At 39.5% G+C, this 15,417-nt stretch overlaps 1 protein-coding gene across 1 annotated transcript in view; it reads left to right on the top strand.

The window, feature by feature from the left end:
• The window catches only part of LOC147111749 (mitogen-activated protein kinase kinase kinase kinase 4-like), a 536,567-nt gene that overhangs the window by 276,419 nt on the left and 244,731 nt on the right, over positions 1–15,417 (top strand). The window contains 4 exon segments of the mRNA XM_085998951.1: positions 2,082–2,207; positions 11,710–11,820; positions 12,841–12,931; positions 14,508–14,638. Of these exon segments, the coding sequence (XP_085855077.1) occupies positions 2,082–2,207; positions 11,710–11,820; positions 12,841–12,931; positions 14,508–14,638 (459 nt within the window).

Consider the following 15,417-nt stretch of genomic DNA (forward strand, 5'->3'; position numbering starts at 1 on the left):
GGATTTTTTCAGTAGAGCTGAAAAGATTAAATAGTGACAGATCTTCAAGATCACAAAGATTTAAATGTGATAAACCATGATTAAGTGTTTCCCACTTGTTGGTGAGATAGTGAGAAGAAGTCACAACTTTCAGATAATTGCAAAAAGAATTAAGGAGGAGATCAGAAAATAAATCTTCACATACAGGGTGGAATTTTCTTTCTCACAGTACTGTTGAAGCAGAAGCTATGAATTATTTAGGAAAGGGAATTGATGGTTATTTGAAAAGGAATATTAAAGGATATGGAAAGCAAGTAGGAGAGAGATTAAACTAGGTGGCTCTTCGAAAAAAATACCGGCACAGATTTGGTGGTTTCAGTGCTGTAACATTCCATGATGCTGTGCACAAAGGTTATAAGTATAGAACATCCAATTATTTGCAATTTTTTTGTCACCAATTTTATCTGCGGATTTCCTCCTTCTCTCCTGAAAATGTTGACTCCTCGGAGGGGTTGAGTGATGATTCCTTCCAGCTCATTATTATTTGTGTGAGAGCTCTGAGGGTTGACAGGCTATCTGGTGCATTACAACCAATCCAATCCTGTGCACACAATGGGGAAGACTTTCAACTGCTGGCTGCCCATTTTTCACCCGAGAAATGGCTGACCAGCTATTGAAAATTTGATGTGCACCTTATGCACCCATTTTCCCATCTGAATCAACCTTCAGGCAGGCCTTTAAATGGGTGCTCAGTACTCCTGCCAAAAACAAGTGGGTGGGTGTTTAAATATGTAAGCTAGGATCCTACATCTGTAGTAGGACTCCAGTTGCAACTTTCAAGGTGAAATGGGTGGAACATGCATGTTGGTCCTATTCCAACAGGCGTTGAGAGGCCTAACCGGCAATCCTTAAAAGGACCATTGAGGCGCCTCAAATTTTTAAAAAATTCCTCCGAGCCCCACAAACACAAAATTCTTCTGGCCCGTTCTCGCCCCTGCCGTTCGCTGCCCCCCAATAGGCCTTACCTGCTGGCTGGCTGCATGCAGTAGATGGGCAATTTTTTTCTCCTGACCAAACTGGCGCACTGCAGCTCACCAAGAAAATGTTAAGAGGCCCAAATCTGAAAGTGATCCAGAACTCCTGACTGCTATGTTTGGCAGGCAGCACGGGCTCACTGTCTATATAATGCCCATTTAGTGCCCAACCCAAAAACCTTCCCCAATATGGCCACATAATATTTATCCATCCGGAGTCAGGAGGGTGAACTGCTAATTTTTCACTTCTTAATCCACTGTTGCCGAGTCCAATTGTAGCACCTCAACAGCCACCCCAGCTGAGATTGATTAACTCAGCACAAATTAGGGATCAAACTTGGGACCTTCCTGTATTCGTGGTTCAACTACTTGCTCTAAACTTACTGAGCCGATGGGGAGCTGTGTAGGATATTCTTTAACAACCTATTTTCAAAACACTGCTGTCTTTTAGTATTGCAGTCTAACAAAATATCATGACTTGTGTATTTGTATGTTCTGGTTTTCCGTTGTCCAGTTATTAAACAATTATAATTGCATTATTATGGTAGGTTGCCAATTTAAAAAAAATATTATAATATATAAGGACTGGCATTGCTACATCATTGATGCGTACAGAAACACAAGTGAAAAACTGTTGTAGGTACAGGCACTGAATATATACAACTCAAGTATGTAAACTTAATGTAGTCTTGCTCCATTCACAACAAGAACTGTCTCAAATATCATTAACTGCTTTAAATATCATAGGATGTTTTATGAGCACTCCTCCCACTGATTATTTGAGAGGAAAAGTTGGTATTCTGCATGGAGTGGTGACATGACCCAGGGCTTTAAATGATGTTTTGTACAATTTGATATGTTTTGATCTAAGTGAGAAGAAAGAAGGCATGGGGTGCTGAATGCCAACAGCAATCTGACCATTTTGTGGGCAAGGCTGTAGTCTCTGGTTTCTGGTGAAAAGAAATGCTTAGTGATTTAAAAAAATAGAAACTTTAAGATGTTGTAGGAAACTTTAATCATGGCTCTCATGAATTGACATTTTTCTAAATATTTACATTTTTCTTGCAGGATGAAGAGGAAGAAATTAAACTGGAGATCAATATGTTGAAAAAATATTCTCACCACAGGAATATAGCGACCTACTATGGTGCTTTTATAAAGAAGAGCCCTCCTGGTCATGATGATCAACTCTGGGTAAGAAAAATAAATATAGTGCTTTGTTACATCTCTTGGAAAGATCTCAAACTGCTTCATATTCAATTAATGAATTGCTTTGAAGTGCAGTTTACTGATGATTCAAAGTTTTTTGCACTAAAAAAATTAGAATTATCCAATAATTTGAATACTGTAAATAACAGGATGGGAATTTATTAATAAAAATGCAATTAATGTGTTTTTTTAAACACACTAATAACGGCATGCGCAGTAAACACGCTGTTATTTTCCCAACAAATTCTGGGCCCTTAGAAGAATTTTTTCTAGTTACATATCTGTTAATAATTTATAGTGTAGTACAGGTACACTATCCCTTATCCGAAAGCCTTGGGACCAGCTGAGTTTCGGTTTTTGGAATTTTTCGGATTTCAGAAGGTATTATTATAAGACTGCGAAATTTGTATTTAATATAAATTTTAAAAGTTCAGGCTACCTCTTGCGACTGTTCCGTGTCTCATTCCCCTTCCTGCTTCTCTGGAAAGCCGGATATCGGCTGACTCCTACTAAGCTGGCCCGCAAATCAGGTCGGGGGTCGGGGGAAGGGGTCGGGTCGGCGGGGGTCGGGGGGGAGAAAAGAATATCGGGCGGTTCGGGTCGGGTGAAAAGAATATCGGATGGGCCGCGGTTCGGTTCGGGTCGGTTCGGGGGGAGAAAAGAATATCGGACGGGCCGCTGCAGCTATCGGACAGGCCGCTGTATTTTTGGGTTCACTCTCCCGGTACCTCCTTCACACTGCCCGGCTCGGCCTGCAATCTCCTACCCAGGAGGGAACTCTGTGACCCTCTGCCCTGCTCAGCGTAAGTCGTGCGCCACTCTGGTCATGTCGTGCGCACGACTTACGCTGAACGAAAAAACTTTCGGTTTTTAGAGGTTTTCGGTTTTCGGAAGTTCGGATAAAGGATAGTCTACCTGTAGTGAAAATTGGAGAATAATGGATACCTCAAAGTGATTGCAAGGCAATAATTTAATTTACAACTCAGAAGCAGATATAGCTGATGACCAAGGCCTCTGCTTTACTGTGACTCAATAAATTAAATTCCTCCTTATATAGAATTGTGGGATCTTTATGTATCATTTGAGGGCCATATTTCACAATTCACCTGATTTTCTGTGAAAAGCAAAACTGGAAGGCATTGCCTATAATGTGAAAACAAGTAATTACATTGAGAATGCAGTAGGACATGTGCTTGTGGTAACTTCAACTGCAGGTATACCCAATGTTCATTTGTAGTGTACTAAAATGCACAAAAATGCATTTTTTGCTGTGGCAGACTTGAGGACGTGAGCACTGAAGATGGTATTTATTTCTAAAAGGGGTTGTGTGTGCTCTCATTCCGCCCCCCCCTCCCCAATGGAGTTTTCCTTTGAAGTAAAATCGTGCCTGAAGTCCTTACTGCAAGTTACAATTGGCTTTTGATTTTTGTACAATTGGAAGATAATACCTTGTGAATATTGCACCTGAAGAACTGAGTTCAAAGACCCCAGGTACTGACATGAATCAACAACTGTGACAAATGCTCCCTGTATCTTCCAATTAATAGCTCAGGCAGGAAACAAAGGGTAATGGTCGGAGGGTGTTTTTGTGACTGGAAGGCTGTTTCCAGTGGGGTTCCACAGGGCTCAGTACTGGGTCCTTTGCTTTTTGTGGTATATATCAATGGTTTGGACTTGAATGTAGGAAGTATGATCAAGAAGTTTGCAGATGATATCAAAATTAGCCGTGTGGTTGATCATGAAGAAGAAAGCTGCGGACTGCAGGAAGATATCAATGGACTGGTCAGGCGGGCAAAACAGTGGCAAATGGAATTCAATCCGGAGAAGTGTGAGGTAATGCATTTGGGGAGGGATAACAAGGCAAGAGAATACACTATCAATGGTCAGAAACTGAGAGGTGCAGCGGATCAGAGGGACCTTGGAATGCATGTCCACAGATCCCTGAAGGTTTCAGGACAGGAAGATAAGGTGGTTAAGAAGGCATACGGGATACTTGCCTTTATCAGCCAAGGCATAGAATACAAGAGCAGGGGGGTTATGCTGGAACTGTATAAAACACTAGTTAGGCTGCAGCTAGAATACTGCGTGCAGTTCTGGTCACCATTACAGGAAGCATGTGATTGCGCTAGAGAGGGTACAGAGGAGATTTATGAGGATGATGCTTGGGAATTTTAGCTATGAGGAAAGATTGGATAGGCTAATGTTGTTTTCTTTGGAACAGAGGAGGCTGAGGTGTATAAAATTGTGAGGGGCCTAAATAGAGTGGATAGGAAGGACCTTTTTCCCTTCGTAGAAGGGTCAATAACCAGGGGGCATAGATTTAAAGTAATTGGTAGGAGGTTTAGAGGGGATTTGAGGAGAATTTTTTTCACCCAGAGGGTGGTGGGGGCCTGGAACTCAGTGCCTGAAAGAGCGGTAGAGGCAGAAACCCTCATTAAAAAGTACTTGGATATGCACTTGAAGTGCCGTAACCTACAAGGCTACGGACCAAGTGCTGGAAAGTGCAATTAGGGTGGATAACTCTTTGTTGGCTGCCATGGACATGATGGGCTGAATGGCTTCCTTCTGTGCTGTAAATTTCTATGATTCTATGATACCTTGAGCCATACTAAACCATAATACTTTATTTAGGATACCCACCACCATAACCCACTAGTTGGAAAAAAAAAAGGTCCATGTACTTTCATAGTTTTCAATTTCTATATGAGGATTGCATGGGGCATGAAATAAAAAGCTGTACAATAATCAATGTAAGTGGGTACCCCCTGAGCCTTCTAACAGTCTACAATCTCTTATAAAGGCACAATCTTCTGTACACATTCCTCCTGAGAGCAAATTGCTGCTTGTTCCTTTCTGATTACACTGCGTTTCCAAAGCATCCAAAATGCACATTATGACAGCCTGAAGAATCCCTTTAAGAGCCACTGATATCAGCAATATTGCTTGGTAACTTTTAGTGTCTCTAGAATCATCTTGTGCATAGAAACCACAACTATGTTGTGGAAAACTGGGTGCACTTGTGCCTCAAACAGAGTTCTTTTCACCCGCCTCAGAAGATGCAGCTCCAAGGTACTGTTCTCCAAGGCCATTACACCTACTTGCCTAAAGCATCAATGAAACGCTGATGGTATCATCTTGATTGTACACTTTACATCAAGATCATCAGCTGCAATGTATTTTACATTAATCTCTGCTATATGTTTCCGATTGATACATTTTGCATCACTTCGTCTCTCCAGTACAATTTACGTCAGTTTCTGCAGCATTATGTATCTGCCTGAAGGTTTGATATAGTTGTCCGTCACTTTCATCACGGGTCATCTGACAGTTAGGATGTATGCAGTCTATACCGCATCAGTGAAGCACTGATATTTGGCATTCAGAAGTCCATAGCACAGTATTGAGAACTATTTGTCATTCTCTTTCCTGCTGTTGGGTACTAATCTCGAGCCAGTGCAGGAGCCACATACACATAAGCTCCATGATTGTTCACAAGCTCCACGTTTACACAGAAGAGAATTGTGGGGAATTCCGGGGAAACGTCTAAAGAGGGGCTAGAGGAAGAGTAGGAAATTCTGATTTTTGTCAGTCAACATTGACTGTCCATCCGAAACACTACCAATTGAAATGTATGGAGTCCAGGGATCAACCTGGAAAATTCCTGTTCTGCATGGATCAATACCATAGCAGGCAGTACATTTATGCACTGAAGCTCAAACATTATTAATTGCCATTCCAAATAAGACTATTTTTTGGTTATGCTAATTAACAAGTAATTATTTTTGCAGTAACTTCATCTTTAGATTGCAACTATATTTGATGTGGCCACTCACTAGAGCTAGAGGTCACTTGTTTCCCTTTTGTCAATTGTTGTAGGGGCAAATTCTAGGAATATGCCTGCATGATGTAAGTTTTTAATTTTCATACTACTCTGCAGCCGGTTGTTGGTTATGACCCATATGTTTGCAAATGCACGGAAGTGCACAAATTCCCCACATGTGGACAAGCAATTTGTGGAGCTGTCTGAGGCAGCAGGAGGTGCTAATTATTGGTGTGACATGCTGATGGTTGGCATATATGTCGATGGTATAAAAGGAACAATTATGATTTAATTACCATGTGCCTTTGTTGTAAAATAAGTTATCATGCCACTTCATTTAAATATCACTGACATCCTACACACAAAAGTGGAAGGGCCTGTGGAAGGTTCACCCCCATTTCCATTATTCAAAGAGCCTACAAATCTTAAGCTAAAGTTCTTTAATTTATTTCATCTACATCATGTGCAATTTATCATTGTTTAGATTGTTATTTTATGTAGACAAAATCAAATGGGATAGGATAGTGGTAGGTCATGGATCTGATATTTTCTTTTCTGTGGATGACAATGCACTGAAAATTTTAATCTTGGTAACTAATGCCTCCAAATTATTAAATACAGAAGTAAGAGGAAAAATACATCCATTAGAAAAGACTTGCTATCTGGGTTACATTTTGGACATTTTCAGAATTTACTCAAACCTGACTGTCCAGTTTGTAATTGACAGGAGGCAACCCTAAGCAATCTGTTAAGGTTAGGCACATGGGATTGGGGCAAGGTACTGACTTGGCTAGAGAACTGGTTGGCGGACAGAAAGCAAAGAGTTGGAATAAACGGGTCTTTTTCCGAGTGGCAGGCAGTGACTAGTGGGGTCCTTGGACCCCAGCTATTCACAATATATATTAATGATCTAGACAAGGGAACTAGATGTAATATCTCCAAATTTGCAGACGACACAAAGCTGGGTGGGCGTGTGTGCTGTGAGGAGGATGCCGAGAAACTCCAGGATGATTTGGACAGGTTGGGTGATTAGGCAGAAGCATGACAGATGCAATATAACGTGGATAACTGTGAGGTTATCCACTTTGGTAGCAAAAACAGGAAGGCAGACTATTATCTGAATGGCAATAGATTGGGAGAAGGGGAAGTGCAATGAGACCTGGGTGTCCTTGTGCACCAGTCGCTGAAGGTAAGCATGCAGGTGCAGCAGGCGGTTAAGAAGGCAAATGGTATGTTGGCCTTCGTAGCGAGAGGGTTTGAGTACAGGAACAAGGATGTCTTGCTGCAGTTGTACAGGGCCTTGGTGAGACCACATCTTGAGTATTGTGTGCAGTTTTGGTCGCCTTATCTGAGGAAGGATGTTCTTGCCATGGAGGGAGTTCAGCGAAGATTCACCAGGCTGATACCTGGGATGGCAGGAATGACGTATGAGGAGAGATTGGATCGATTGGGCTTGTACTCGCTGGAGTTTAGAAGAATGAGAGGGGATCTCATCGAAACTTATAAAATTCTAACAGGACTAGACAGACTAGATGCTGGAAGGATGTTCCCGATGGTCGGGGAGTCCAGAACCAGGGGTCACAGTCTAAGGATAAGGGGTAGGCCATTTAGGACAGAAATGAGGAGGAATTTCTTCACCCAGAGAGTGGTGAACCTGTGGAATTCTCTACCACAGAAGGCAGTAGAGGCCAATTCATTAAATATATTCAAGAAGGAGTTGGATATATTTCTCAAGGCTAAAGGGATCAAGGGGTATGGGGAGAAAGCAGGGACCGGGTAGTGAATTTGGATGATCAGCCATGATCGCATTGAATGGCGGAGCACGCTCGAGGGGCCGAATGGCCTACTCCTGCTCCTATCTTCTATGTTAACATAGCTGCAGCACACGGCTACTTTGTGCCCTGCTATTGATAATTCTGATTGTGGAAGTTCTGATCTGTCTAACCAATTCCTAACTGAATTTGACCAGATCAGCATCTATTCTACACTCAGTGCAGGTGTGATGAGGAGCTATGCCTGTCTGGGAGCCATTTCCACTGAGTATGGGAGCTTGACAACTTTGTGCCACTGCTTTTTTTCCTAGCTCTTGGTCTGTGAATGAGGAGCTGCTTTTCACTACTAGGAGCTCAATTATCTCAGTATATCTTTGACGTACTGATTTTCCCCATCAGTGCAGATTCTTGAAACTTTTGTTGGGATTGGTAGTTTATTGGAATAACTTGCTTGACCTAGTGTGAAACTGTTGTTATTTCTATTAGTTCTGGGACTATTGACTGCTCCTGGAAAATGTGTGTACACATGTTGGGTGAGGACGGGGTCAGACTCTGCTGTGATGCCCTCCATGGTGTCATAACTTGCTGATACTTTTTGGCTAAACTCACATTTGAAGAATGGCCACTTGGACAATATACCAGAGGGCTGCTGAGAGGTGTAGAACTACAGGAAACTTTGTGATATCCGGCACCGACGGGACCGAGCTGTTGCCGATCTATCAAAACTGCCAGACAAACCAGCGCTAATTCTGAAGGATACGGAGGTTTTCATCTCCGTATCTGACAACAAACACTGTTGCTTAGCAACAGCTTCTAAACAGTCGGCCCGTACCTTGGAAGCGTCTCTGTAGCTTAGCAACAGCTTCAGAGAGACTTTCCAGAGCCTGACTGTTGGAAAAAAAAAAGCCACGAGAAGAAAAAAACCTAACAAAACGGCTCCTGATTTCTGCCGGTGGATCGAGGTTTTCGGACATACAACCTCCGGATAAACTAAAGTTTCCTGTATTCCCTTTCAGGAAATGAGGAAAGTACAATCAAGAAAATGATAAATAACTACTTCACTTAGTACTCATTGTTTAGTAAAATAGAAAAGGAACATGTTCATTGTCATCTAACTATTATGGTGTCTGGTTTATAAGAGTTGACCCTTTTTATTTATCACATCTGCTTTTTTCCAAAAAAATGCATCACATAACAAAGGTGAATTAACTTCCATATTTCTTTCATCTTGAGCAGTGAAAATGGCGCTTGAGATTTATGAACATAAATGTTACAAATGAACTGGTAAAAAATGTTCTCAACAGTAGCATGAGCTTGGAATTAGCCCTCACTTTGTTGTCTTATTTCTCTGTGATAGTTTTCAAAACCATTTGGGCCATATGTAGGTGTGCGCACAGAAAACATGATTTTGATCCAGGTAAATAGCGCACTTTTGAATGCAATTTCTGTGTAAGCATGCTTTAGAAATGATTGCAGCTCATGAACTGTTTTTGATAATGTCATCTGCATCCCACACCATGTTGCTTTTTATTGGATAAGCAAAGGATTTCAAGGGTGTCTATCCATCTGCTCGTTCTCAAATTACTCGTCACTTTTCAGGAAATTGTAGCTTTCAATTTTTAGAAATGCTTGTGTGTCTTCCATCTTGTTGATTCTGTGGCTATATTTTCACCCCCTCAATCTTCTGTCCTTTTGAATTAAACCCCTGTGTGATGCTATATTCAAGCCTATATTTATGGTCAACACCTTCAATATGTGTTTTGAAAGATTGACTTTAATGATTGTAAATTTAAGAACTGGATTGGTGTTTTCATTTTTTCTCTTTAACTTGTTTACCTGTATCTTTGGGCTATTGTATTCTTTGTCAGCTGAACTAGTTACTTTAAACTTAATGCATTTGTTGCCATTTTATGTATTCTGAAAATTTTAAATAAAATCACATCATATCAAGACCAAAAGACCATTCATGGCACAATGTAATTTTGTTAGTTATCAATAACTGAAACAATTTGTCTTTCAATTGAGTTTTGTGCCCTCCCGGGACATTAAGAGGTGTATGGTGTTCAGAGGTTACAAGAATGCACTTAAACACTCTTTTCCTGGCGCTGCAGCACTGATATAAAAGTGTCTTATATTTCAGAACAAGGAGTGGTTCTGCAATAGTTCCTCAGTGTCCCAGTGGTGTATAAATAACCCCACTGCTGTTGCAGGGAAGATTCATAAAGCAGAACAACAAGCTGTTTTTAAGTCGGAATTTACAGCTATCTATCTGGTGTTCTCCAATGGCTGAGGAAGATTCATACAGGGCAACAAGCTCAAAACTGTTCCATTGGGTCTGTTGAAACACTCAGCCTGCCTATCTGTGGTAGAACACTATCTGTGGTGCCATTTGGGCCTGCGCTCACAGAATGTGCTGCCTTTGGTAGGTCTTGGATTCTCTGGATGCAACTGTGGTAAAGCAAACATTCTGTAAACAACAACAACTTAAAATTATATAGTGCCTTTAATGCAATAAAATATCCCAAGGCGCTTCACAGGAGTGTTATCAAAAAAAAAGGGAAAAAACAAATTAACTGGGGCGTGGAATAGAACTTGCATACAATATAGAAAAAGTAAGCTATAGAAGACTGGCACTGAACTTTTGAATTTTACTGCAGTGAAGAAAGACCAAAATAATAAGCTGAATTGGCTAATGTAATCATGCTCAAGTGCTGAAGATAAAACCTTTAAAATGATATCTTTTTTTGTGTATATAAAGTCTGTCTAACTGTGTTTCTGTTGACTACAGCGTATGAAACTAACCACTCATCTCTCTTGTGCTCCTATCCCAATAATCTTTAAGTATTAATATAGAAACAGTGCTAGAACATTGTTAATTAGGCTTTTTTTTTAAAAAAAGGAAAAATGAGTCATTTATGGGGAGGAGAGATTAATGTCTTCCCAGCACAATCCTCTATTTCAAGCATTTAAGTTAAATGCTCACCTTCATTCAGTTCTGCATAAACTGTGGTGGAACAAGTTATTAAATCACTTCTTAAAAATATCTAATTTTCTATATTTTGCAGATTTAGATTATAAAAAGAACATTTACATAGCACTTCATCATATCCTCAATTGTGTCATGGGCTCTTAAGTCTAGTTTAACAGACAAATGGGTCTGATCCTCAATCCTCAATTTAATGTCTCATCTGAAAAATAGCACAGCTCTCCCCCAGAACTACAGTAGAACATTAACCTATATTATGTGGTCAAATCCTGGCGTGGGACTTGATCCACAATCTTCTGACTTGGAGGCAAGAGTGCTACCAACTAAGTCAAATGAATATAAAATGAATAAGAATGAGAGATAATTTTGCCATTTAGCTAAATTGCATAATACAGAACTTGAAAGCTATAAACTTAAAAGCTTGAACAGCAGCTGACATTTTAAATAGTGTGGGCAAATTCCTTATGCAATGCGACCTGTTCTGTATTCATTGGAGACCTTGCCCCGTATGCTATACCATATGCTTCACTATCCAAACATATCCATTCTCCATGGCACATACATAATACTCTGTTTAAAAGATGGTTAAGCCATTTAAAAAAAGAAGTGTCTCAAGTCATTTTTGGTCTTAAATCTTTATATATACACTAATAGAGAACAGGGTTTTCTAGCATTTTATCTCAAGAATTCCATTCTTTTGCACAAATATTTGTCAACTTCTACAAGATTATCTATATCTAACGCAAAGCAGTGTATAGAGGAATAAGAAAAAAAAGGTGTTTAGTATTTTGTTCCCCGAAGAATAGAAAAAAAATCTTTGTGAAAGAGATGCAAGACTGAAAGAAGATCTTAATTTGCACAATTGAAGTAACTTCTTACATTTTCTATTTTCCAAAACTTTTTTAATAGCTTGTCATGGAGTTCTGTGGTGCAGGATCCATTACAGACTTGGTGAAAAACACAAAAGGAAATTCCCTGAAGGAAGACTGGATTGCATACATCTGCAGAGAGATACTCCGGGTGAGCATGGATCTTGAACAAAATCCAAAGGCTGGTTGCTTGCAGGTGTTGATGACAAAGGTGAAAGAACACAAGTTATCCAAGCAAAGAAAAGCCATTTGCATTGCTTAAATTTGACAGATTTAATAACAACAGATCCTTTAAGAGAGCCTGTTTCAGTATTTTGGCCTGTATTCAAACTTTTGAGGGGAGTAGGTGTGTTGAATTTGAAGAAAGTGGACAATTAATAATAGATTAACAATCTAATCTTACAGTTCCTGGATATATTAGTGATAATGGGGCTTAAACTAAATTGTATGCATGTATTGCTAAAAATGCATAAATTGTTCATTGTTTTAGATAACATTTTAATTCTGCTGTTCAGTATCTTTCAAATTAGTAAAACCTGCCAAAATTACTTTCTAAACTCTTTCCTTCACAGGAATTTTCTCAGAATAAGAGTTGGCAATCTGGGCCAGCTGCCATTTGTAGTGCCCTTCAGACCTTGAAATGTGTTTAAAATGCAGAGGTATTCAGGCATTGCATACAATCTGATTGCTTCTTTTCTTGGCTGTTGTAGTCTGTGCAGAATTTTAATATTAATACTCCTTTTGTGGACAACGCAAGAAGATTGTTTCAACTGGAAAACTTGAGTAGTGTCTTAGTTTCATGTGAAATTTGCCCTTTCCCATCTCGGCAGTCCCAGACAGAGGTACATAGTTACTGTGGCCGAATTCTAAGCTATAACTTACATGACTAGCTCTGTAGCTGTTATAAAATGCACATGTTGGATTCTACTGTGTTAGATACAACTGGAACTCTCTTCAGTTCTATCTGGTGCCTATTTTTTAATAATTGCGATGTCTCTCAGTTTATTAATTATAATAAGTGGGTTTTAGAAAAGTTAATGTACAAAAATTATGAAATAAGCAAGAAATTTGCAAGAATGTCCATCTAGAGATGTTGGTTATTTTCCTCCCCTTGCAATGATCTTGTGCAGGGAAGAATATAAATCATGTGCATATTTGTTTTTGTGTTTAGGGACTGTCGCATCTTCATGTCCACCATGTCATTCATCGTGATATCAAAGGGCAGAATGTATTGCTGACAGAAAATGCTGAAGTGAAGCTGGGTATGTAATTAACAATAGGTAACTGGAAGCCTGAATTTTAAAATAACTCACGTAAATTTCAAACATATAGTGCAACTTCTGAGATATATAACACAAGTTCACTCAAAAGCAATACGCAGAATATTTATGTATGCATACTTGCATAGAACTAGTTCGATAGAAGGTTCAAAACAAATAGACAACTTCTTTACTGCTTACGGTTAAGTATGAGTTTATATTGAGGTTGGTACAAACTTCAAATGTATCTATATGTAGTGCTGTGCAATGATTGGAGTGTAAAACCCAGACTAGCCATATATGTTTTACATGTTGGATCTGCCTTCTTATACTGAACCTACAGCATGATGTTGTAAAACTAATTTGTAGAAATGCATAATGGGTTGGTCAGCATCGGGGGGAAAAAAAAGATTGGTTAACCTTTAGGTTAGAGACACTTCATTAGAACTGTATTTGCCATTTTGTTCTTTTTATCTCATCTGCAAAATTAATGCAGGACTGAGTTAGATGTCCTAATCCCACATTTTCCTAGTTTCACAATAACTCATAGTCCTGCTAGTTCCAGAAATGAAGAGATTTACTTGTGAATATATGGTATTCCATACCATTTGCTTTTAAGTTATTTCACGCTTTGTGATGGAGTATGCAGTTTTGCAGTTTGAGAACTCTGGTACTGTCCTATGCCTGTGAATCTTGCCTTTCACTGAACCAGGAGCCTAGATAAAGTGCATCAACAGTGCACAAACTGCAGATCGCTCATGTATTAATTCCTGTTTTACTAACAATAGTATGGGGAACAACATACATTCATAAGCCTTTCACCCCCCCCCCCTTATAGGTGAAGAAATTATAATAGAGTTGCAGCTTAAATCTATGCCACGTAAATCATTTGGTGTTATGAAATAGTCTTTTTAATGAGTCGCATGTCCACACAGGGTGGGTGTGGCTTTGCCGAAGCTGGATTCATCTAAAACTTTGTTCACAATGGAAATAGTTTTTGGATTTGAACTAATTTGAGATGAATTCTTTTTGTGGTCAACTCGTCACTGATGAGCACTTCCTGTTCTTACTGTAAACCAAGATGAGACTTAAGGTTTCACAAGCCAGTTGCTTACAGTGATTGTGTCTGGAGTTTGTCCAAACATAATTATGTATTCGCATGAACACCTGCTCATCTTTAAAGTTTCATTAGTAGAAGTGTTAATTGTAAATTGGATCTCTAGATATGTAGACTACAATTTCATGTAATTTTCCAGTTGAATGGAATGGAACTACTTGTATTTATATGACAGTCATTTCTGGGGGGGGTGGGGGGGGCTCTTCATATTTCCCGCCATAACTTCGGTGGTAATCCCAGAGAAACAGTGTAAATGCCATTTCTCTGGGGTTTCCGCTGATCTTATATTATAGTTACAGTGAGAGATTGGAGAACCACTGTAGAAATTCAACCCCCTAATGTTTATATATTAATGTAAAGATGGAGTTTGTGAACACCTATTGTACTTTGAGCATACTGATCCTACCACTCATAGTATTATAACTACCCGGGTTACTATGTGCTCTGAATTTTTCATTACAGTGGATTTTGGTGTTAGTGCGCAATTGGACAGAACTGTTGGTAGAAGGAATACCTTTATTGGGACACCCTATTGGATGGCACCAGAGGTCATTGCTTGTGATGAGAATCCAGATGCAACATATGATTACAGAGTAAGATGTTACATTTTATCACTTCCAGAATGGAAATTGCTGTCTGAATTTGGTTTTTTTCTAATTCATGATCTTTTAAAAATCCAATTTTATGCAAATGTATAACAAAGATAAGAGTAAAAATAACAATCATTTGCTGCCATCTTTAATCCTTTTACTTCTAGGTGATGGGGTTGTAGCTTTTCAACTTCCACGCTGAACGAACAGCTGAATGTATTGGTGAATGCAAAATAACTTATTAAAGATGGATGTATTTTATTTTGCCTTGTTAAAAGAAAACTAAACTACAAAGGAAATGAAATTACAGTAATGTGGTTGCTGCATTTTTCATTTATTTTGTCCTCTAATATCCTGATGACACTAACATACTGGGATGCAATTCCCTGAACATTGGATATCCCCCAGCATTTTGTCAATTGGTCATTTTTCACACATGAGCCTAGGCAGGTATTTCAACTGGGGGTTTGGGCAGCATGCACTCTGCCTAGTGGTAAGTAAGCGTATAGTGATCGGGAGCAGGAGCCCTGGCTGTCCCTGCTAGTTCAGGATCCTGACACCAATTGTATTTTATGTTTTCCTAGGTTACTCCATGCTTTTTCCTCTGAAAAATAAAATGGGTATTCTAGCATGCCTTTGGCAATGCTACTCTGTAACTGATCATGGAGGGTTGTCCAGAGTAGCCCTTGATCTCTAGTATTTCCTCCTGGGAAATGGCTGTTCTCTGGCATTTTATGGGATGGTGGAGATCAGGAATGTCAGAGTGTGTATGCCTGAATCTG

Source organism: Somniosus microcephalus, chromosome 10 (assembly GCF_052327205.1).
Source record: "Somniosus microcephalus isolate GS21.2 chromosome 10, FLI_Smic_1.0, whole genome shotgun sequence".
In the NCBI taxonomy this organism is placed as follows: domain Eukaryota; kingdom Metazoa; phylum Chordata; class Chondrichthyes; order Squaliformes; family Somniosidae; genus Somniosus; species Somniosus microcephalus.